Source organism: Urocampus carinirostris, chromosome 3 (genome assembly GCF_059441175.1).
Source record: "Urocampus carinirostris isolate Australia breed hairy pipefish chromosome 3, RoL_Ucar_1.0, whole genome shotgun sequence".
NCBI classification, from domain to species: Eukaryota; Metazoa; Chordata; class Actinopteri; order Syngnathiformes; family Syngnathidae; genus Urocampus; species Urocampus carinirostris.
Window position 1 is genome coordinate 41,939,965 of NC_142351.1, and position 26,011 is coordinate 41,965,975.

A 26,011-nucleotide genomic window follows, 5' to 3' on the forward strand; every position below is an offset into this window, starting at 1 on the left:
TTGAGTTAACTTTGTCATAATTATTTTTTTTCAATTTCCATTTATTTCTGTAGCCCTTTTGGTTCCCTTGAAAAATGTTTACTTTGTATTGTATGACTGTTTCATGCCAATTTCAAATTGAATTATATAGTCTTTACAGTCATTGATATCAACATTTTGAAACATTGTATGCAACGAGATTGGTCGGACGTTTGGTCGGTCGGTTGGTTGGGTGCCCTAACCATTAAAGTCGTGAGGGCACCATTTCCTGTGATGTGTCTTGGGCAAGTAGCACCTGGCGGTGACCATCCCTCTCAGGCCAACATACAAGGCGAAAAAGGATGACCTATCATACTGGCGCTCAATATTGATGAAAACTCATAGGTCGAGAATTTGTATTTCTTTTACATAGTTGAATCTACACCTAGCGCTCGCTGCCATATTAGTTTGGCGTTTTGCAGACGAAAACCAGTGCAACAGAGCACAGCGTAGCAGCATGAGACAACAGTGCCATCTAGTAGTCAAATCTTACACACTTTTAAAAGGTGGGATGGGGCATTTGAAAAGTCATGGGCGCATTCATGACTTTCAGCCAGAAGATAGCAGCACAGTAACATGTGATTTTCGTGCATTTATTTGACATACTCGTGTAAACTCTTCTTTTTTCATGTTTTTGGGGATTTGTTCCACCCTGAATAGGCCTGATAAAGTTGAGATACAAGCAGATCGGCGCAAATGAAACTAAAGCTAGAGGGCTCTTTGAACTAATTTGGACATTGCTAACACATTTTTCGTAGAGAATAATATCTAACTTTAAATGTTTTAAAGGTGGCTTATGTAACTCCAAATACTTTTCAATTGCTGACGCCATCTTCTGACTGAATTCATCATTGCAGTGCCTGTATGTGAAATTTTAAGACGTGCTAGAATAAACCCCTCCTTTTTTTATCTTTTGGGGGTTTGGTTTAACATTTGGACTGTATTCAAAATAGTCATTTTCTTATTTTCACCATTTTCATCCTACAATTAAAGAAACCACGACCACGCGCGTGATATCACTCTACCCCCTCCCCAAACCCTCAGGATAAATGGGAAAAATATTTACAAAATAGCGCTTATTATAACAATAGTGAAACGATTCTTTTAAGAATGGTGCGTTGTAAAAGCAGGGCAACGAAACGTTGAACAATAACACTTTGTAAAGCTGTTTAGTTTAATTAAAAAAAAGTGTTTGAATAAAAAAAGTAAATTACAGCCTTTTATACAGATTTTTTTAAAGAACGCTTTAAAAATAATAAGTTCAAGAACCCCCAAGCTTTATTCCTTCGTTCTACACTAAATGGCAATATGTAATTAAAAGCGACCGTGTCTCCGCCGAAACGCGAAAGACGGAACCGGATGTGACGTTTTAGCCCGCCGCCGTCATGAACCTTCCCATACCCGTGTTACCCAAGAGGCATTTCTACGTTAAGTAACTTTTTACTAATGACATTCATCCTGGTCTACCTATAAGCGGGGATCAGTAAATACGGCGTTTAAACGGAATTAACCAAGGCAGAAAGCAGTATGGCTAAGCGGAGTGGATCATGTAAGAAGACTGATGTCGATACAAAGAAGCTGAAGCAGGTGTTGAAAGCAAAGGGCGAAGAAGCAAACGCAGGAGCGAAGAGAAAAAATGCAGGTACTCTAGCAAGACGGCACTGTGTGGGAACAGTTTCTTTTCTAGAATGTCATGTTTTGGTGACATTCTGTCAATAATACCGTAGACAACGTTACTACTCAGAACGCCTTTGTTACATAACACAATCTTTCAATCCTTTTACTGACCTGTGTGAGTTTGTAACAGAAAAAGCGAGACTATTGCAGAAGAGAATGGATGGAATGAACTTCTCTTTCGAACATGACAAAAGCAAAAACAAAACAAATAAACACAATGTTAACCTACATGTTCGAAAGGGAATAGGAAGAAGCATATGCCTATTAAATAACTTTTGAATATACATATTTACATTGGGGCAGCACGGCGGCGCAGTGGTTAGCGTTTGTGCGGCACAGTTCATGTCATGGGAACCTATCGTGGGTTCAAATCCAGCTCCAGACTTCCTGTGCGGAGTTTGTATGTTCTCCCCGTGCTTGCGTGGGTTTCCTCCGGGCACTCCGGTTTCCTCCCACATTCCAAAAACATGCATTTCAGGTGGATTGGCCGGTCCAAATTGTCCCTAGGTGTGAATGAGCGAATGAGTTGTCTGTCCCTGTGTGCCCTGTGATTGGCTGGCAACCAGTTCAGTTCAGCCCCCCCGCGACCCTAATGAGGATAAGCGGTACGGCTAATGAGATGAGATATTTACATTGTCTCTGTGGATACAATCGTTTCATTATCATCATCATCATCAACTCTACTACCATCACTTTTTTTTACCATCATCATTGCTGTCTCCATACATTATCAGCATATTACATCATTAGAGTATCTATTATGATAATTATCTTGTGTGCTCATGGTGAAACTGACTGCTATGGGTTGTGTTTTTTGTCATACAAGAATCTTTGGACCTGCTACCTTAGGGGGTCTGTCCCCAGGCAGCAGGACCACCATTCTAGTGTGTCCCAAACTGTCCACTAAAAAGACAAGGTACGGTAGCTTGAGCCAGATGCCTCCAGTGCCTAAATGTAAAAAAGTATTGTTTTCAAGAAAGCGACAACCAAATAACTCTTCCGGATCCTTCACAGAACAAAAGTCAGTAAATGAGAAACAACACTACAGCAAGGGGTGTACAGGGTGTCCCCTCAGTACAACTGAGGTGTTCGCGGACCTGTTTTAAAAATTGCTCACCAGTGCTGGGTCATTGTTATTTTATAGTAAAATTGTTTATTTATCTGTTTACTGCATCAATTTAACCCTATTTTTTAATAGTGAACCTGGTAATTACATAGTAACAACATAGTAATAACGTGATAAGTTTATTTTAGAAATTCAAAATAAATACATTCCAGTCCATTTGTCCAAAAACCCTATTCAAGTATTGAAAAATTGTTTGAAGCAATTAATTAAGGGAACAGAATCGGATTTTTTTGTGTATTAAACAAATGTGTTTATTCATTTAGGAAATACAACAAACTAAATCCCAATTCTTGGATTTTATAAAGCGAATGAGCAAAGAAATGTGCTTTTTTTTAACTTGCTTTCTGGCAACCTTTTTAGCTTCCTAGCTATTTTCCTACTGTTCAGCTATTAAGCAAGCTATTTAGCTAGCGTTTTACATTTTTGCATGCTATCCACCATTCTCCCTTTTTTGCTAACTATCAAGATAAATTTTGGCCACCTTTCTACCTTGCTATCTAGCTTTGTCTTTAGCTTTCTATCTGGCTTTTTAGTCTTTCAGCTAGCTTTTTATCTCTCGTTTTGTTTTCTACCTGTTTACCTTTTGAGCTATTGAGCTTATTATCAAGCTACTTTTTTAACTATTTAGCAAGTTATCAAGTTAAGTTTTTATATTAGAAATGTATATCAAACTGGGTGCTCTTTGCACTTATTAGTACCAAAATATAGCACTCAGCTTAAAAAAGGATGAAGACTCCTGCACTACAGAGATAGTTTGTATTATGTAGTGCCTCCGACTTGCCTACCAATAAAAATTTCCACCATGCATAACAAGGTGGAAGAAGGTCCCCGACTGCACCTGCACGTGCAGGTTCATAAACATGAAAAGGTGTGAAAGAACACGCCGGGATTAAGCCCTGGCCTAAATTGCGTACTTGAAGCACGTTCGCAGTCATTTATAAGGAAACTTGGGTTAAACATTCGTTGTAATGGGATATTTTAATTTAATTAGATCAGTTTGGATGGTATTCATTTTGTTCCAACTAACAAAAATATTTTTGTTTTGATGAAACTCTTTGAGATTTGGGGGCGCCACATAGCAAACTTTTGTGAGATTTTGAAAAATGTGAAATATTTAGTCTAGTAGGGCAGCACGGCGGTGCAGTGGTTAGCACATGTGCGGCACAGTTCATGTCTTGGGAACCTCCTGCGTGGGTTCAAATCCAGCTCCAGACTTCCTGTGCGGAGTTTGTATGTTCTCCCCGTGCTTGCGTGGGTTTCCTCCGGGCACTCCGGTTTCCTCCCACTTTCCAAAAACATGCATTTCAGGTGAATTGGCCGGTCCAAATTGTCCCTAGGTGTGAATGAGTGAGTGAGTTGTCTGTCCCCGTGTGCCCTGCGATTGGCTGGCAACCAGTTCAGGGTGTCCCCTGCCAGATGATTGCTGGGATGGGCTCCAGCACCCCCGCGACCCTACTGAGGATAAGCGGTGTAGCTGATGAGATGAGATGAGATTTAGTCTAGTAGCCAAAAAGACCTGGTAATGTAGAGTACAGACACTCTCCTAGCGTCGAGTTACGAAAAAAGGTAGATACGAAAAAAAAATTCGGGATGTCGAAAAAATACTTGGATATTGTTGCAAGTTGAATTTTGTATTGTGCACCTTTTTCCGAGTACAGGACAGTACTGTAGTGCTTCTTTCCGCCGCTACCGGCGTGTGGCGCTGTGAGAACTCACCCAGCATCCACCCCGAGTTTCCGGCAATGCAAAACTATTTTTCACTTTTGAATGAATTGACTCATGTACGATTGCAAAGGTTGCAGGGCCTACAAACGTCATTTGTATTTACAATTCTTTCACAAGATTTCCATTACTTTTTTTTTCCTGGTATCTTTTGTCGCATAATACTAACATTTTTGGGGGCTCATTTAGTCGGTTGCACGATACAAAACTGTATTTAATCACTTTTTTTAGTGGAAGTACAATGCTGGAAACAACATTGACTTGATATAATTGGAAATTATTTGAATGCAATACAGACGTTTTCTTCTTTTTCCCTGTTTTTTTTTTCCTTTAAAATAATGTCATTGTGTTTGTTTTTTCCTAGCTGTTACTTTTTATTTTTGTTCTCTATTTACTTTTTTCCTTTGTTTCTTTCTTTTCTTTTTTTCTGGCTTTTTTCTGAATGTTTCCTTCTTTTTTTCTCTTCCTTTTGTTTCTTTTTTCTAAGCTTTTCACTACTTTTTCATTTTAGTATTTTTTTCTTTTGTTCTATTTCTCCCCTTTCTTTAAGTCATTTAATGCACAATTTTACATAATATTTGGTCGTGTAGGGATTAAAGAAGCAAAAACAACCTGAAGAGCCGTTTGGGACCCGAAAGAGTCGGTTCTTTTTAGTGAGCCGAGCTGAAGAAGCTGGTTCTCGAAAAACTTTACTCAACTTCGTTCTACTTCGACCTTGACTTCCAAATACTGCATTTAGAACACAACGTCAGGGAAACCCTTGTATTTTTACCACTGTAGCTTTGACTTAATTCGCTTTTTAATTGGCAATTTCGAGCCCTCATTTTTGTGAGCCGGCTAGATTTTCTTGTGCGCGGAAAAGCTTTTGGTAGTGCACAATTGAGCACACAAGCAGTTTAGAGGGAACATTGCTTGCATGCACGAGGTTCCTAAGTTAATCGAAGAAGAATCCCAGTCGGCAGTGGTCGCAGGCATTCTGGAGTTTTCGGCCACCCAAGTTAAAGGTGCTCGGCTGATGCAATGGTGTCAAAGGACATGTTGACATTCTTGTCAGCACAGCACCAGTCCTCAAGCCACTTGTAAGTCAACCACGCAATATTCAATCTACATGCCTCATCTGTCTGCTTCTTATACACCTGGACACAAAGCAGTTTCACCCGCTCTGCATCTCTGACCACCACTGTAAGGCTCTCCTCCAACTTGTACACATTACTGAACATCGATGTCCCAGTTTAGGGTGCAAATTTGAGGTTGTTTCCATCGCTTGTACTGTTCCTCAAAAATTGGCTCCAATACTTGCTGTCTAGCTCGGTTAGCTGTTGCGTAGGATACAGAGAGATGTGTATAATCACCACCTGGCTGTGTGACCAGACCATGTGTGAATGCAGCCTACTGCATTGATCGCATCTTCAACCTTGTAGCCAGTGACAGTGAACTCTTGGTCGACTAAGGATGTCATGTGGAATGAAGATGTTTGTTTCACTCTTCTCACGCTTGAGGGATGATTTGCCCTAAGCGGGTGCGCAGACTGTGTCTCTATCATCCTCTGCCTTCTCATCACTTTCAGATACCAAGCTTGACATTGTCTTGATCTCCTCCAGCTTATTTTCACAACGGGGCTGTCTGGCTGCCATAGCAGCTTGACGCTCCTCTCGTTATATCATTTTAAGCTGCAAGTTTTTATCTAATGAACCAAATGTGGCAATTATGTTTTGTTTCATGCTTGCCAATAAAGCTAGGTCTTCTGGGTTATCAATCAGCTGCTCAAAATTTGGAGGCGGCAGCGGAAGTGTGGCAATAAGTCTGCACTCCATTTTCTTTAATTGTTTTGCTGTAGCTTCACAGTAGCGCTTGGCTTGGGAGATTTGGTTGTTGGCATTAAGCAAGTCTACCATTTTGTGGAATTCATGCTTGTCACTAACTATCAGGGTGCTGGGCTTCTTGTAAAATGATCGCACCTGCTCCAGGTCCAGGATGACCTTGGCTGGCTCAAACTGGATTACATCTCTATAGGAAAAGTGGAGCACTGTTTACCACTTCATCCAACAAAACAGATGTGCGGTGGCACCCCTAAATAATCATGTATTGGAGTTAAGCACCCAGTTATATCAAAATTCAAGAAATGTGTTTTTGATGCACTCGAACATCCATTATTGAATGAGCCGACAGAGGTTGTAATGATTACACCAGCCAGGAGATGGCGGCAGAGAGTAACAAAGTTTACAATTCCTTTAAAGGTAAGCTGTGTAGTTTGAGGTGTGAAACGCACTGCAAAGCGCTTTGGGAGGTCTTAATTGACTTGAAAAGCGCTATATAAATGCAGACCATTTACCATTTTGAGGTTTTAAGTCTGTGTTGACTATGCCCAACTGAGTTCAAAGAGCCTTTATAATTCATTTTTACTGTACCTATCTGCTTTGAAATTAGGCACGAGGTGGGAGTTGGATAGTTATTTCACATGTCTGATGGTTGTTTTCTTTTATTGTAAGAAATGGACTGTTTTCAAATACAGTTCAAATGCCAACCCAAACCCCTTACGATGAAAAAACAAGAGTTTATTTGAGCCGATCTAAGAGAAACACGTACTGTACATGCCCATGCCACAGAAGCAGCTTGACGGAGGCTGCAATGGTGATTTCAGCCAGATGATGCTGTGGGGGGTAGAATATTTTGATGCTACGGACACCACCATTAATTAATAAGCAAGAATAAATGAACTGTAATAGAAACTAACATTTTGGAAATACCCGTACATGGAGAAATTAACATTTATTTTACATAACATTAGCCTCACCAATGAAACTGACATATTTTTTTGCCGTTTTGCTGCTTCAGGTACCTAAAAACAACAAAAAAGGCTGGGGGGGAAAATATTTTGATGAGACGTTTTGGTAACGTTAAACCGCCATAGTTTTTATTCTTCCTTGTGCTTATTAGCATTATTTTGGGTTGCATTTCACTATACAGTGACGTCTAGCGGTCAAATAATACACACTATCACTTTTAAAAGGTTACTGTCTTGTCCACACTTACAGTTAAAATCCAAACCCCCATGTTTTTAAAATAAATTATTTTGTGGTACCCCACGATTGTTAATCTGCTATTTTCACTTTAAGATTGATAGTAAATGGTTTTGCTGTCTCTTAGGTGTTGCCGAGAAGAGTACCAGAAGGAAGAACATTCAAAAAACACTATCTTCCACTTGCCATGAAGATGGGAATGCTGTGGGCAGAATAACCAGCAGACACTTCCAGTCACCTGTGAAAATGGAAGAGCAACACAGTTATAATGAAGATCGAAAGATGATCCCACCAGCACAAGTGACGGAAAATGTAAAAGATGATGAAGTAGAGGAGGAGAGTGATGAAGAGGAAGACTGGGAGGAAGTAGAAGGTGAGTAAAGAAGACCAACAACACTGTACTGGTGCTTGATTGCCAATTTAAATGGGTATGTCATTTGTGAGAACTGGCCGAACCTCTGAGTCCAGCCCAAATTCCAGAGCCAATCCTGCCCTCCCAGCCTGTAGAGATAGAAATTGAGACCCCAGAAGTCAGGAAAAGGTATGTGAACACTCAAAAATCTTTAAAGAATAGTGTTTATGAATTTGGTTTATGTCACTGCTAGCTTTCTTGTGCAGCATATGTAGAAAACTGCAGTTGGGGGTAGTCTCACTCTACAGACAAGTATTACAGCAGAAATGGGTATAAATGTGATTAGGGCTGCAACAATGACCCGCTAAAACCGATTGAAATCGATGACTCAAAGCGTTGGGAACGAATTAGTTCATAGATAGTTTTTTGCACTTGATTTAGAAATGAGTATATTTTTTCAGGTGTGTAACAATCCGTGTATGTATTTTGTTTGTTATTCGCCAAACACAGAGTTTCTTATTGTTTAATATTGTAAAAATATTGTTTTGTGCGTTACTTTCCTATTTGTCCACAAAATTACAAAATCTGAATAAAGAAAAGGAAATTGATCAGTCCTTTTTTATCCGATTCATCAATTAATCAAAAAAAAAATAATCGTCAGAATAATCAATCATTAGAATAACCGTTGGTTGCAGCCCTAGATGTAATTGAAGAGCCAACCCCTTTTCTTCAAAAAAGTTTTAGCATTTTTGTTAAGAAATTTTATCAAGGCCATAGTTTTGGCATGTACGTGGTCGATGTCTGACCCAATATCGAGCAATCACAGTTTTGTACCCACAAATTTTAGTTGCACATTTTAACTAAAATGTGCTATGTCCCCTCCAATTTCGAGGTGTTTTTTTTTTCCCCACCAATATTAGGTGATCATTTTAACTAAAATGTGCTATGTCTCCACCCATTATGAGCAATTGTTGTTTTGTCCCCACCAATATTAGGTGATCACTTAAAAAATGCTCTATGCCCTAAACCAATTCCAAGACCAATCATACGCACGTGAATGTTATGACATGAGGCCACTTAAAAGGTAAATTGACAAAAGTTTGCTTATTCATGTCTGTTACTCCAGCTGGGTATAGTTGGTAATTTTCCTTAGTATTATTTTGAGGTTTAACGTAATATAACACTGGAAATAATGAAGCACTCACAAAAAAGTTGTATGTGACTAGAATAACAATACAGATGAAAGTACCTGGCTTTGAACATCATTTTCTCCCTGGATTTTTCAATGCATAATAATTGTAACATAACTGCGATAATGTTTTGTTTATAATGCAATTATCAGTACTGGACTTTGTTCTCGATTAATGATAATTGGAATGCAGACTTGTCTGCTTGTACTTTGTCATAATGTTTTGTAAATACAATATGGAATTCTATTCGTAGCAAATGGCATATCTAACAGAATTTTGTTAAGGTTACAAACTGGTTGAGCCAAACAAAGAGTGCTAGTGTTCATTTGGTCTCTAGTTCTTCGGTGCTAATTTTCCCAATACTGAAGCAGCTCGGTCGCCATAGGGATGGGTGACTGGAACGGGAAAAAAATACATTAAAAAAAAAAATTCCCAATACTTTCATGAATTCCACGACAATTTTTTGAATGACATGCCAGTTGTTCAACAAAGTTTGAACTTTTTTTCCCCAAAAATGAACTGCAACACAACACATTTGCCAGAGCAAAATAATAAATACAAGCTAAGGCCAAGTGTTTTTTATCTGACATGGACATGTTAAGATGTTTGCATTTAAATGCTTGTTATTACAACTTAAAAGTGTATTTACCATTATGTATTGTACATGTATATTGATGAAGATCATTTGGTCTTGTATATGAGTTGCATTCAATTATTATTCTTAGGAAAAGTAAGAAAAATGCTAGTACTTTAATGTGGCTGGGGCCTTACCCTAATTTTGTGGCAAATGTAAATTGAATTTGCTCAATGACATTTAAAAATTGTAGTGCCTTATTAGACTCTTGTGCATAATCATCATTTTTATTGTCCAGACAGAAGAAAAAGGCTGAGTTTGAGTTGTACCTGAAACGAATGATGAATCGTTACAAGAAGGACCTGCTGGTCGACACACACAAGGTGAACACGCATTCATACACTTAAGTTGTTGTGAATTATTGTGAGATTCTTTTTGTGCTTTTAGGTACACCTTTTGTGCCTCTTAGCCAGCGCCATGTTCCGCAACCGCCTGTGCTGTGAACCTGATCTGCTGGCCGTTACATTGTCAATGTTACCTGCTCACTTCAGTGCAGTCACCAAAGAACGTAGAGACCAGAACTTCCTCTCTGGGCTGCTAAAATGGTATGTACACAATGTCCGCACATTAGGTAAACCACATTTATAGTATACACTACACTCTTTAAATAATTGATTAATACGTTAAGACCATTTACTTTTTGCCTATGCACTTGTTAGGTCTTCTGTGATGGTGACGCTTTGTTTTTAGAGAAGCTCACTCATGAGATAAATGAATTTGAATGTTCAGAATAGGCGTTTTGAGGTGCTTTGCACGAAAAAATGACACTCTTAATGTATACCAGCTCAGTAGCCTAGATGGTAGTGTGCCCGCTTTGAGACTGGGAGGTCGCTGGTTCGCGCCTCGGCCGAGACATACCTAATTGGTATAATGGCGGCGCCCTCTGTTGGCTGCGGCTGCATCGACTCGCTACAACGGGTCAGGTGTATCGACATTTCGTTCTGTGTACATTGTTACAAAGAATGACAATACAAAGGAAATTATTATTATTATTATTATTATTATATGTAACAAAAAGATAGAGGTGTATGAAACTTGGACATGTTCTACTCACTGACACCATCTTCAGGCTTAAGTCTTCATTGCAGCCTCTGTCGAGCTCTTTTTGTGCAAGTGCAAGTACATGTATTTCTTATACTTGCCCGTTTAAACACTTCTTTTATTCATCTTTTTGGGGTTTGGTTTGGCGTTGGACTGTATTTGATACAGGCTACAAGCCCTCATTCTTGCTTATTAATGTTTTGCCATCCTGAACAGCAATACTGAAAGTAAGGTAATCATAGATGCACACAGTGTAATTTTTTTTTTACAGACTCTTTGAACTCTGTAGAGCATTGTTAACACATACTTAATAGAGAAAATATCCCACCTTCAACTTTTTGGGGAACCCTCAAATGACACGCCCCACTTTTAAGGAAAGTTTGAGATTTTACATGTATCATGTAAAAAGGCTTAAATGGTTTTTGCCTCTTCCAGGTTTCAAGCAACTTTTACCCTAAACCCCAATCTTCCCTTTGAAGAACGTCCAAACCCTCGCACTCTGCTCGAGAAACGTCTTGCTAGCCTGTCGGCAAAGAACCATCAGGAAATGACTCATGTCAGTCGTTCACATTTACCAATTTAATAAAAATATTGAAATAAAAGTTGTTGATTTGGAATCTGTGTGTTCCCTGTAGCTGTTCATGCTGGTCTTGAGGTCTCTGCAGCTATTTTGCCGGTTAGTTCTTTCTCTGCAGCCCGTTCCTCTCAAACCTCCACCAACTAAGGTAACCTTACATTTTTTAACTATGTACTGTGTAGTGTAAGTCTGATAACCATCTGTCCATTTTCAATATAGCTTTTCCCAATTACGGTGCAGCATACTTTAATAGACCATACTGTACAGATATACTGCAGTTCCGTTTTTAAATGAATAGGTTTATTAAGCTATGGGCCAAATGTTTATTCATACCATATTTTCCCAACTATTAGTCTTCGTGGAGTATGTCCCACTAAGCCTAAAAGGGATACATAGTAAAAAAAAATACATGTCACACTGGACTGTAAGTAGAATGTGGAGTTCATGGCTTGAGCCTTACTCTCAATTTCTCCCCCTTTTCCCAGTCTCAATTTTTAGCTTAATTCCTTCCACCTGAAACCGAAAAATATTTACTAGTCAGATATATAATTTAGATCACATACCACTGAGTTATCTTAGCCTATTTTCATGTGTAAGTCTAGACTGCTTTTGTGTCTGTTAAGGTTTGAAAAGGTAAAAAAATGCATCCTGAGCAAATGTAAACATTTATCATAGACAGAAATAAACATAAGTCGCTTCGTACTATACATTGCAGGAACAGCAAACTTAGAAAATAATGGGTGATTTATATTTCAGAAAATCCGTTAGTCATTATTGATAGGATTCAGATTTCAAGTAAAAGACAAATCACATTGAGACATCATTTGCACATTTTCTAGTGCTACTACTGATTCTGCAAATTGACCTGTTTTGGGATATTCAAATGCAACATTTTCATAAATGTAACTCACTGTCATTAACAGGGCAAAGAGGCCACAACCTTCTCTACAATGCCAGCAAAGACGGACAAAATCCAGGAAACATCAAATTCCGGCTCACCCGAAAAGAAAGTCTCTTCAGGCTGTAAGAGGCCAGCTGCTGAAGCAAAGTGTGGCAGCGACGTGGGTGGAAAAAAAGCCAAGAGAAATCATTTAAAGAAAAAGGAAGATGAGGGAACAGAAAAAACTATACCGCCAAGTGGCCCAAGACCTAAAAACTCCAAACGACGTAGTGTTGCCTCTAAGGTCAGCTACAAGGAAGAAAGCAACAGTGAGGGTGAAGAGAACAATAGTGATGATGAATTTCAAGTCTCCAGTGAGGAGAACAGTGACGATTCAGAGATTGAGACCAAATCTTCCAAGTTGTTAAATCATAAAGAGAGCAGGAGAAGCAAAGGTAACAATAAAAAGGATAAACTGGCCCAGAAGGAGAAGGGCGAAAAAAACGAAAACAATAAGGATGATACAAAAGAACGGACGGGCAGCAAAGTTAAGCGACGAAGCACAAAAATCAACCTTAGTGTTGGCACTGACGAGTGGTTGGAAGTATTTGTGGACAAAATTTCCTCTTGGGTGTGCGTGGATGTGGAGCATGGAGTGGGCGCGCCTCACCTCTGCTCACAAAATGCAACACGGCCGATTACCTACGTGGTGGGCGTGGATGAAGACGGCTTTTTAAAAGACCTGGGCCGAAAGTATGACCCCACCTGGATGACAGCGACTAGGAAGAGACGGGTGGATGACGAGTGGTGGGAGGAGACACTGCAGCCATTTATGAGACCAGAAGATGAACGGGATGTAAAAGAGGATAAGGAGGTGAATCATTAGAAAAAAAATGACACTTATTGTTAATTCTGCACTACAGAGCGCACCTGATTTAAAGCATCATGCGCAAATTTAAGAACGAATCTCAATTTTGTCTCTGTACGAACCGCACTGGATATAACTGTATGAAAAATTCACGAATTGTGCCGTGATTTAAACACTCCTTTACAGACTCCACTGCTATCTGCAGCTGTCAATCATAATCCACTTACGGAGCAGTCAATAATAATTAAATTTTCATTACCACATACGCAATAGTGCAACACAAGTCATCATAAATAAATGCTTGGAATATTTCTAACAAATAATGTTGGCTGAATATTGTAATCTGGTCTAATTATCAGGATCAGAGGGCCCATTGGACCCTACAAAAAAACTTATCAAAAACTGCAATGGTGTGATCACTTAAGAAGATAATCAGGACTGGCCAAGATCATTCTCCAGGCAGTCTAAGGGGACAGGAGGAGAAAGCAAAGAAAAGAACTGGCCCGACAAAATCAGGATTTGACTGGTGCCGACTTTGCCACAACTTACGCTAGAAACAGTCAGCAGTAAAGCAAGCCGCCCAGGGTGACGTCCTCGTGGTTCCTTGACAGCCCAGGTGGTTAAAGGATCCGTAAACTATGGAGTATTGGATATGATATTCTTATCAGGCCAAAATTTGTGACGTCATATTAGGAAAAATATACCCAATAATTACTCACCCCCAGCCACATAAAATATTCAATAATCTGACACTACTTTTCTAGAATGATTCCAACAATTTTTTACTTTATAATGCCGATTTTATTAATACAACTGCTTCACTAGCTCGTTGAGACCTGCAGATGTAGTCTGTAAAGGAGTATCTTAATCACGGCACGATGTGTTACTCTTCTTAGACATTTCCCTAAATTCTGCCAAGTTTCGCGATTTAACTCCTCATGCCACGTCACTAATTGGATGACAAGGCATTCGGCTACCAAAGAGTCATAGTTTACGTGCAATGCATTGACGTCCTTCACTTTGACATTCAGAGCACTTGGCAGAAATTTCGAAGCTTTTTTTTTTTTTTTTTTTTTTTTAATCAAACAAGGATTCCCTGGTCGGCACCGGCTCTAAGCTAGCTGCTAGACGCCGGCCAAGAAAAACTGCTGGGCACCCGGCAGTACGAGGCCCTCGAAGGGCACAACAGCTGTGGAGATCTGCGAGAAGGGCCCAGCACACATTCACCCCAAAAAAAGAAAAAAAAAACACAATCCACACCGTATTTCAAGACTCAGTGTTTCAAATGTAGGAAAAAAGTAGCAATCTGTAGTCTGGAATTGGGTCATTGGCTGTTTATTCTTAAGCTTCATTTTTTGGGTCCCTCAGATGGAGAAGAAGCTGCTCAACAAGCCTTTGCCCATCTCCATCACGGAGTACAAAAACCACCCCCTGTATGCTTTAAAGAGACACTTGCTCAAGTATGAAGCCATCTATCCCGATACAGCCGCAATACTCGGATACTGCCGAGGAGAGCCAGTTTACTCCAGGTCAGTCAGTGAATCCCTATCTATATGCACCAAACTGCTACATGATCAAAAATCCAATAGGTGCTCCTCACAGGCGGGAAGCGAGTGCTTGGAGGTAGACTTCTGACTGTTGGTTTTCTTCCAAGTAACTCGACTGTTTCACCTTTATTTAATCATACTTAAAACATTAATTTACATTTGATATCACAATGTTCCTGTTTAAGTTTCATCACCTATGATCTAATTTCTTTCTGGTAGAGATTGTGTGCACACTTTACACTCCAAAGACACATGGCTCAAAGAAGCACGGACTGTCAGATTAGGAGAACTACCCTACAAGGTAAAATAATTCTCATTTCTAAAACGCCAGTAAATAAAAGCTCTTCAACCAGAATGTTTTTGATTACAAGCTATAATTACTTTCAATATTTACTAAATAAATAATGCATGTCATCTATCATAATTATACAGGGTGTTTTAAAAAACGATGTAATTTGAGATGTATACAGATATCTTTTTATATACAAATTATATACACATTCTATTTATTGTAATCATTTTTAATATTTAAAAATTGCAAAAATAAATTGACCCCTTAACGTTCCGCCATCAGAATGCTGGACTTTTGAAAATCTAATATGTGTCTGTACACGTTTCAACATATACTCATCACAGAAACAACATAATCAGTCTGAAACAACATACCTGAAAAACTATAGAGCCGGCATAACTCACCATTACGTACCCGGACAGTCTTCAAATTCTCTTAATGTCAGCGGAAATGGCTTCGTTACATCAAGGACAATCCATAGAATCCAACGTGTAAAATATTAACTCCAAAACAACATAATCCCGGCAGATGAATAGAAATCCTCCTAAAACATTTCTGCCTCGTTGGACGTTATATCTTGAAATTTGTTTGTTTTGCTCCAAAGCTCTCCTTAGAGAATATATAAACTGACTCCTAAAATTATTTCCAATGCTATAGTTAGCACCATAGAAATACCACAACTGAAACACCACCAAAATACAACTACAGTAATAGTAAAAAAATACTACTTAAAGACAACAAAACAACAATGGAAATACGACACAAATACTACTGAAATACTAAAACAATAGTACGGTGGAAAATTCTCCAAAACAAGTTCTACAGAAATACAACCAACAATAACACTACCATAATACTATTATAACAAAATACTACTACAGAAATACTAATAATACAGCCACAGTAATATTACAAACATCCTAAAGAAATACGACAAAAATACTTCTATCAAAATACTACAGAAATACTAAAGCAATACTACAATGGAAATACTTAAACAAATTTAACAGAAATACCATTATAGTATTTATGTTGTAATGTTATATTTTTGGGTTCCGGCCTTAGTTCTCGTTGCTCGCTTTTTTTTCTTCCATTTTCCCAATTCCATTTGCTTTCATGCGTTTTTATCTACCAGATATGATGTAAAAAAAAAAAAAAAATCAATTCCGGGGAAAAAAATTGCCAAAAATAAAATCACCATATATAGATGAATCGAGTTTTTTTGTACCACCCCTATTTTTAGTGTAGTAAAGTGGTCGTCTCCAAGTGTGTTTTATATTGTAATCAAATTTGACCCGGGACCAGGGAAGGCTTCACGCTATCGTCTCAAGGGTTGTCCAGTTAAGATGCCCTTGCCACACTCAATTGCAGGCATTTAATCGCCAAAAAAAAAACAGGCAAGAATAAAAATCCTCTTTCTTTGTGTCCCAACTCTGGTTACTTAATGTTAGTATCACCTGCAGTGGTTATTTCAGTTTGGGACACAAACTTCAATGTTACCTCAAAAGAGACCAAAAGCGTTGATATTCTCCAAATGGTTCAAGCATTCAATTTACTTTGGGTACGTCTTGGATTGGGATTTTAGGCGAATTGTATAGTCTTTTAAGATTCCATATTGTAATTCCATTTTCTGAATAGAAGCAAATATCTTTATCTTCTTTGGGAAGCCTGGTGAGTTTTAAACTTTGCGATTCAGAGCTCACTAAGGTTGAAATATTCTACGTTAAAGCGCTTTATAATTCTGGAAGAGATTTCTTCGGTTTTTATGTTTTGCTATCATTGCTCTCATTTTTTTGCTTCAATTGTTCATTTTCTTTAGATTTCGGTAGTTTTAATGACCTAACAACAGTGTATTGTATTATTTGGTCCAGATGGTGAAAGGCTTTTCTAATCGCTCCCGTAAGGCTCGGATGATGACTGAGCAGAAAGATGAAAATGACCTTGCTCTGTTTGGAGAATGGCAGACAGAGGTGTATCAACCTCCCATAGCAGTGAATGGAAAGGTAGTCAGTTCCAGTGAATATCTATAACATTTTCTTTTATATTTACTGCTCATTTCCATTTTAGGATTTACTTTGTATTACACTAAATAAGTTACCGGTACATGTTCGGGTTTGAAATGTTAAGCAAACATCAAGCTGCTGAATTGTTTTGAAAGATGGATCTAAAATTTCTTAGTGTTTATTTTTTCTTAAATTTCTTATTGTTTTTTTTTTTTCATACAGTGCTATGTTATTTATCACTCTTTTGTTGCCCTTAGGTTCCCCGAAACGACTATGGCAATGTCTACTTGTTCAAGGCCTGTATGCTGCCGGTGGGATGTGTGCATCTTAGGCTGCCTAACCTGCACCGCGTGGCCAAGAAGTTAGACTTGGATGCAGCCCCTGCCGTCACTGGCTTTGATTTCCATGGAGGATATTCACACGCAGTGTAAGACATTTATGGGATTTCTTTCAGGATCACATTAAAATGTTTTCTGTTTTAGGTATACATTTGTAACATAAGACAACATATTTAAGACGTAGCAACTTCAAAATGTAGCTGTAAAATTCAAAATATTAAGGCATACATTAATACTGTTACAGTAAAGGGTTTACAGGATTCTGTTCAAAAGGGGTCATCGATTGATCTTTTTTTTTTTTTCTTTTTTTTTTTAATTCCAAGAAAATAAGGAAGTACTGGTAGTGAGCGCCAAGCCATAGCCTTGAAAGTTCCCCGTTAAAATCATGGCGTTCATATAATGAAATGAGTTATAACTGTTTGTTCAGGTGGAAAACATATAAAATGCTTAAAGTTTAATGTTGTGTTTTCAAGGATTCAAAAGTGCTGACATTTTAGGTGAAGTGCTTGTAAATGCACTAGATTGTTGACATGTTTCTTGGCAGTCTGACTCGATGGACATTATGTTAAGGAAAATACAACATGTCCGCTTAAAAATTATCCCGGCAGGCCTGCTCTGGTGGCTTTACTTTGCCATTGCATTTCTTCTTCCCTCAAGCTCTTTGTACGAAAAGGAACAAGAAAATTTAAAACAACATGGACCAAACGGGGACGGCAGCAAACACTAAAAATAGGGGCACAGACATTCATTTCATCTTTCATTTCATGTTTCATTTTCATATTTTATGCCCAATTCGGTGATCGTTAGCTGCTGGTTCAACATTTGTCTCAAGGCTTCTATTTTTATGCCTTAAACAACAGGGCTATTGATTGATTCACACCAGATTTCTTCTTTAAACGGTACTGGAAAAATTGAAAAAAATAAAAAGTGCTTGATTTTGGCCATGAAAAAGTGTTCGAAACCTGTATACGAATACTGTCGGCAAGAATTTGACCTAACTGGAATCTGTGGCAAGTTTTGGAAAGTAGTCTTAATGTCCTGCAAAAAGCCATGCAAACATACAAAGATAAAAATGTGAAGAAAACTTTTCAATCTTTTTAATTCAGCATAATCCAGTTTACAATTTCATTTTGGGCCTTTTGTATTGCAAAGTTCTTTTTTTTTTCCCCCAGTATGTTGCACATTGTGCTTTTTGGGGGTTGTTGAAAAAGGGGGTGAATGGAAGTGTGTTCCACAGTGGAAATACGTGTTTTGAGTGATACATCCAACAGGGAAATGAGATCATGTTCCTTATTTTACATTTATTTTACATAGCCATAATTATTTAGTATATTATTAGTACTCAATACTCCAACTCAATACAACATTTTATTTATATTTATATCTGTACATTCAAGGAAACTTTGCGGGTCAGATGTATCGACATTTCGTTCTGTATACACGTGTACTAGAATGACAATAAAGTAGATCTGAATCTGATCTGAATTTATTTTGCCATTGGTTTTAAAGTATGAGCAGGCACAAACATATAATTAAATTGATGCTAATTAGACATGCAAAGGCATTAGAAACTCTGCTGTAATTCAGTCCTCATCTACTTTGAAATAGTGAAAACTAATTTTAACAGCAAAATTGAGAACCACTGGATTATTTTTATTGTTTTAAATGTTAATGGAGAATAGTGCTTTTTGTTTTTAATCGTAACAACTTGTGCTACAGCATTGATGGCTATATTGTGTGTGAGGAGCATGAGGATATCCTCCGAGCTGCCTGGGAAGAAGAACAAGAGCTTCAGAAACAAAGAGAGAAAGAGGTACGTGGGTCTCCACTTAAAGTATTTCAAAGTTGTTCATTGTATTTTGAAATACGTCTCTTTTTTTATCTCTCCAGAAAAGAGAAAAGAGGGTGACCTCCAATTGGACTTTGCTTGTAAAAGGCCTTCTAATCAGAGAACGCCTAAAGCAGCGCTACGGCAAGAAGGGCCAAGGCACGGGGGGGCCCTCTGCATCTACTGCTGACGGAGACAAATGTGATGGACTTTCATCGGACGAAGGAGCTGCCGGAGAGGAGGAAAATCCAAAAGCTAAAACCGCATTAGATACACTAGCTATGTCTTGGCCCCAAAACAGGCAAGCAGAGGAGGACAAAGGACGACGTTTAAGTGGACAGAAGTCAAAACGGGAGAAAAGAGGCCAAGAGAAACATTTGTTCCCTTTTGAAAAACCGTGACTTTTTATACTGCTTGTCATTTTGTGGTTTTTAGATCACTGTTGACTTCTTGCTACTCTGACATGAGGACCGACAGTCTAAGAAATTGACATGTTTTACAAGATTTCTGACTGAAAATAAGCTGAAAGGTGTCATGAATGGTTGGTTTGACATAACCACACATCATGTGAACAAAACACTCGTCATTTACTTTTTCAAAAAATGCCTGTTTACACTTGCTGATGGCACTTACTTGTATTTGTACTTGTGTATAAAAGTATTTTCTTAGTAAATTTTCATAATGGCTGAAATAAAAAATGTTGAATGTTTGTCATTGCTCGACATAATTTGAGGTGTAATCAATATATTCCTGACTTTTTTGGGCTTGAGCTTTTAACACTATCGAAAAAGCTTGAAATTGTATTGTTTTAGCTGAAATTGAGCAAGGTTTAGTTGGTTGCATTCAAAGTCCCGCTCTATCTGGGCAAGCTGACACATCTCATGAGATCTATCACAACATATAAGATTATCAAGAGTCTACAAACTATTTAAAGGAACAGTATGTGTTATTTAGTGCTTTCTTGTTTTCAGGTTACGTCAGATTTTATTCAACTTGTGGTCATTATCTTCCTTTGCTGCTACTTTAAAGATAAAATATTATAAATGTATTTGCAATAAATTACTTGAAAATAATTCAAGACATGTACCTGTGCCTTTAATATATTACAGAAGCAAAGGACGTAATGTCATCACAACAAAGTTTATATTTGACCAGAAATATGAAAGTCATTCATGATGCAATGCGTATTTTACAATGTGTGCTCAAAATTTTGGAACCAAATTGTCGTTTTTCCCAGTAATTTAGGATCTAATATCAATATTGTCACACAAACGCGGCTGCCCTTCATTGCCAAGGTCTGACTCATCTCTGAAGAGCCTGAAGACGCTGTACACCAGGAAACAACGGTGACCAGGTGATAAAGGTGTTATATCTGGGTCAGATCATGATGCTTTTCCTGCTATTAGTAACCATGGAAACCAGTACTATTTGCTTCGCTGTTGCTCCCTTTGTTTCTCTTATTCTCTTTTTCTTTTCTTTTTTTGCATCTACTTTTCTGGCCCCCGAGCTAAAATGATTTTACACCCCTACAGTAGGGTACCAATTGCTGTTATTATTTGTGGATGGCAATGTAAAACTACAATCATGAGGATCCACAATGTGGCTATTTTCTTATAGTGGAGTCTTGGAACATTAGACTTAACTGCATGTTTTCGAGGTTCTTTTGTAACTCCTGAATGAGCTATCGTCCCACTCTGAGTAATCTTAGTTGGTTGACCACTCCTGGGAAGGTTTGCCACTGTTCCCAGTTTTCTCCATTTGTGGATAGTGGCTCTGACGGCGCTTCGATGGAACTTTACAGCCTTGGAAATGGCTTTGTGACCTTTTCTTGACTGATGGATTTAAAATACTTTCTTCTTATTCCTTCTGGAATGTATTTGGATAGTGACATGACTAATGTCTTTTTGAGATTTTGTAATCCATTTTACTTAGTCCAAAAAATTCAATTTAAGTGATTTCCTGATTCAACGCAGGTGGTGGCAATTAATTTTGGCCGTGGCTTTTGGAATTGAATTTGGTCACAGTTACTTTATCATTTAAAAAAGAGGGTTGATTACTTCATAGGGCCAGATAGGCCTACATTTGTTCGTGCCCTAATGGAATAAACATTTCAAAAACTTTGTATTTCCTTGGGTTGTCTCTGTGTGATATTAAAATTGGTTTGATGATCTTTTGTGAGTGATAAATATGCTAAAAACACAGAAACTAGGGAGTTGGCAAATATGTTTCTAGTCACTGTACTGCCTATGTATAGAAAAAGGGATTGCTACTATGCACTCACAACTAAGGCTAGTCTCCAAGGGCTAGCTTGTTTTTGCCTGATATTCTTTCCATCTTATTTTTCTCTTTTAAGTCTTGTGTTTTTCTGGGCAGGCCAGGTCTAATTTCGTTGAAAACAATGTTTAATAAACTCTATTAGGGGGGGGGAAATTTTGTAAGGTTTCTTATTCTATATTCTTTATCAATTATCCATTATCCGTCAAATCATTATACGCTACAAAGCCAAGGAGTAAATTCTAAAACCCGCACTGAAGCTCACGTTGAACTAGTATATTACAAATGCAAACAGTATCTTTGCTGCAGGTGCTCATTAAATGTAACTTTTTACCCTTAGATTGATGCTAGGTCCTTAGCTTGGCCTTTTGCAAGGCTTTGATGCTAGGTCCTTAGCTTGGCCTAGGCTTTAATGCTAGGACCTTAGCTTGGCCTTTTAGTAAGCACAGATTTTTGCAATCTGGAGATGGAATAAGAGCTTGCTCTGTCCACTCCACGCATCGGCCCGGTATTGCAGTACCTCCGGGAACGGTGCATTCGCAATGATCGCAGCAAGGCTTTAGGGCTAGGACCTTAGCTTGGCCTTTTGGCTGAGAGTAAGTGTCCCGGCTCCTAGGCTTTGTAGTGTAACAGAGTTGAAATGTGATTGTTTTGAATGTTTTTTTGAATTCTCACAAAATCTGTGTTTTTGTTGTATTACTGTTAATATTCCGGTACCTCATTCAGTTGTTAAGTCATGGGCGTCTGCGACTGTTTTTTTCGTTTGGCACTTTATGGGCTTCAGCGCTTGCCGTAGCTTAAGTGAATTTTGTAAGCGTTGAAGATAATTGCAGTCGAGAACAGAGACCCCTGACTTTTGTATTGTTTTATTTACTGAATGCAGGCAATAAACCAGAGATTGTGAAACCTTGTGTCGTGCATGAACGAGGGTCGCTACACTGGTGCCGTGACTACGCAACTGGATCATTTCGATCAGCCTCTGAGCAGATCCCGGCGTTGCTGCATATTCTTCTTGTGTCCACTAGAGGGTACTGTTGTACTGCATTGGCGCTTTGATTTTGTTTTATGTATTTGTGCCACTGTGCATTTGCTATCAATACGTAAATTATTAGTTAATTTCTGGTTTTTATTTTTCCTGTTTTATTTTCTATTCTTTGTATTATCGAAAGTATAATGGCTGAAGGATATAGTAGTCAAAATGACGATTTTCAGGGCTTTTCTATTGGCAGGGGTGTCCATTTTAATGGTTTGAATGCAAACACACTTACTAGTGGGTATAGGAGTAAAGGTGTAGGTGGTCTCCAAGAACATGTTAGTGATGGGAGGGACAGGGGGCGTGGTATGAGCCCAAACTGGTCTCCAAGTGAACAGTTCTTGAGGGAGAGTGCACAGACTTCAACCCAAATGAGTGATAATATTGCCCTGCAACACCTGACTGACATGGTAGGCCGAATTGGAGAGCAGATAGGCAACTCAGTATTGGCTAGTCTGCTCTCTTCTGGTTTCATTGATCGCACACATGCACATGACACACCAATGACTGGAAAAGCAGCGACTGTTATGACTAAAGACGACCCTAGACCACATAACACAACGCAGGAAAACACTACACCGGTAATTGTCCATGTCAAGACTGAACGTGAAATTGTGACTTTCAGGGGAAATGGTTCTGACAAGTGTTCAATTCAAGAATGGATCACCATGACTAAAGCCCAGCTTCGGAAACAGTCCTATACAACAGCTGAGAAAGCAGATGAGATACTAAGCAGGCTTTTAGGGAGGGCAAGAGACGTTGTCAGAGTAGCTCTCAGGAGTGATGAGGCACTTGATGTGAGGCAAGACCCAGATATCATTTATGACATTCTAATACGATACTTTAGTCATTCCTCGTCAACTCTCCCGTTGCAAGATTTTTACACCACGCTACCCACGCCAAAGGAAAATCCAGTTGACTACTGGATCAGACTAAACAAAGCAGCAGACACTGCTGATGAGGGTTTGCGTCGCTTGGGCAGAAAAATGGAAAACCTTGGCGGGGAAGTGGCACAAATGTTTGCAAAGTACTGTCCTGATCCACAGCTATCAAACATTTTCAGATGCAAGCCTGTTAATGAGTGGACCTCTAAGGACGTTTAACTCAGGATAGATGAGTATCAAAGGGAATCAGGGGCGTCAACTAGGTCTTGCAGTGTCCCTCCACTGAAGAATTACCCGACTGCAGTGCTTGACAGTGAATCTCCTTGTTGTTCCTACTCTGGCTCTATAGAGACGGGTCTCCAGTCCATTTGTCCCACCCATGTTAACCCCGATCCATATACACATTTTTCGTGTGTTCGACAGCATGCCCAGCGCCCACAGCATGTCTCACCGCCTGTCCGTGTCCCATCACAGCATGTCCCACCACAGCATGTCTCACCACAGTATGTCCCACAGCCTGCTCAGAAAGATGACAGTGATGTCCTTGGCCGAATGATGAGCATGCTAGAGAGAGTTTTGTCTAGAGTGGAGCCACTGAATCCTGAGCGTATTCAGAGGCGCCTAAGTCCTTTCAACTCTCCTCCATGTAAGGTGTGTGGTGGCGCTGATCACTCCACTTTATATCATTGCAAATTGAATAATCTGTGTTTCAAGTGTCTAGCCCCTGGTCACTCTAAGCAGCATTGCCCCGACAAAGTTTCTCCCCAAATCAGTTCAGTTTCGGGAAACTAGCTGACCTGTATTCAGAGGGAGGCCGTACAGGTCAAAATGAGTTCTCCCACCCATTTGATCTCAATTTCAATTCAGTTTTTAATTCTGACACGTTCACACAATCTCAGTTGCCTAATATTGTTTATCAAAACACACATACTGTAGGGGGCCGCGACAGTTTGTTTTATGTACCAGTTAGAGTGGGGAGCAGTATGACTTTGGGGGGGATGTTGGATAGTGGCTCCATGGCCTGTACCGTGAGTGAGACTGCTCTGCGTAAGATGCTCTCTGTTGGAGCAGTACGTACAGAAGACGAATTTTCCATCAACGTGACACTCATTGGTGTTGGGGGTCGACGAGTGTGCCCAAAGTCAGCTTTCAACATCGAAATGGAAATCAATAATTGTAAAATGATTGTGCCAACAATTGTTGTTGAGGGGCAACCTGATGACCTAATCATTGGAACTAATGTTATCAGAAACATATTGCATGAGTCAAAGAAGTTTGGTGCGTACTGGACAGCAATCTCTGCTCCATCATCCACTAATGCTGAAACTGAGCAATTTCTTTCATTGCTAGCTGGCTTGCATAGATGGAGTGGTGGTGAAATGCCCGAGAAGATAGGCACAGTGCTCTGCAATTCAGCCACATGCCTTGAGCCTGGCCGTGAGTACCTCTTGTGGGGGAAGCTGTCAAAAACTGCACGAGTATCTCCTGGGAGCGCAGCGATGACAGAACCTACGTCGGCACGATCTGCCCCCAAGGGTCTAATGGTCGCCAGAATCGTCACACCTCTGTGGGCAGATGGATGGGTTCCACTGAAAGTCATGAATGTCACAGAATATCCGCTGTTTTTGAGACGCAATGCAAAGCTGGCTGACTTGGTGCCTTGTGTTGCTTTGGAGGATCTAGACCTGGTCAGTGGCCATCAGAGTACTTCCGTTGTGCAATTGCCCCCTGTCTGCTCTGATGTAAGTAATGCTGAGGAGAAGCTACAGTCTATTGGCCTAGGTGAACTAGATGTTGGCTGTTGTGATGCATCGTCTGAGTGTAAAGACAAGTTGTCAGAGCTGATCATTCACTACCAAGACATCTTCTCGCGTAATCACCTTGACTGCGGAAAGGCGAAGGACTTTGTTCACAGAATCCATCTGGTTGACCAAAAGCCGTTCAGACTCCCTTTTAGACGTGTGCCACCGAGTCAGTATCAAAAATTACGCCAAGTTTTGAATGAAATGGAAGAGAAAGAGATCATTCGAAAGTCGACAAGTGAATATGCTTCACCTTTAGTTCTCATCTGGAAGAAGAATGGTGATATGCGTGTGTGCACTGACTTTAGGTGGTTGAACAAGAGGACTCTGAAAGACGCTCATCCTCTGCCACATCAGGCTGATTGCTTAGCAGCACTTGGTGGCAACTCCTTCTTCAGTACAATGGACTTGACGTCTGGGTTTTACAACATGCCTTTACACGAAGATGATAGGAAGTACTCAGCGTTCACTACGCCTATGGGGCTTTATGAGTACAACAGGTTGCCACAAGGGCTCTGTAATAGCCCAGGGAGTTTCATGAGGATGATGACTTCCATTTTCGGGGACCAAAACTATTTAAGTCTGTTGTGCTACTTGGACGACATTTTAGTTTTTGCCCCTGATGAAAGTTCTGCACTCAGACGTCTTGAAATGGTGTTCAGCAGACTCCGTGCCCACAATCTGAAACTGGCCCCCAGGAAATGTCACTTTTTAAGGAAATCTGTAAAATTCTTGGGCCACATTATTGATGAACATGGAGTGTCAACCGATCCAGAAAAAGTTGAAAGTATAAGCAAAATGACTGTGGCGGACTTGATGGAGTCGGATGGAGCGACACCTTCTGAGAAACGTGTACGGTCTTTCTTGGGCATGTTAAATTTTTATCAACACTTCATTCCGGGGTA

At 39.4% G+C, this 26,011-nt stretch overlaps 1 protein-coding gene and 1 pseudogene across 1 annotated transcript; both read left to right on the top strand.

Moving 5' to 3' along the window:
- The first annotated feature begins 1,396 nt into the window (after nt 1-1,396).
- xpc (xeroderma pigmentosum, complementation group C) lies at nt 1,397-19,822 on the top strand. Its single transcript, XM_088331907.1, has 14 exons — nt 1,397-1,660; nt 7,691-7,936; nt 8,008-8,104; nt 9,978-10,062; nt 10,127-10,284; nt 11,216-11,336; nt 11,416-11,505; nt 12,281-13,111; nt 14,474-14,634; nt 14,872-14,953; nt 16,816-16,947; nt 17,205-17,374; nt 19,005-19,098; nt 19,176-19,822. The coding sequence occupies exons 1-14, from the start codon at nt 1,546-1,548 to the stop codon at nt 19,512-19,514; spliced, it is 2,721 nt and encodes a 906-aa protein (XP_088188033.1). The 5' UTR covers nt 1,397-1,545; the 3' UTR covers nt 19,515-19,822.
- Nucleotides 19,823-21,779: 1,957 nt separating this feature from the next.
- On the top strand, nt 21,780-21,929 carry LOC148369748 (U2 spliceosomal RNA; annotated as a pseudogene).
- Nucleotides 21,930-26,011: the final 4,082 nt, after the last annotated feature.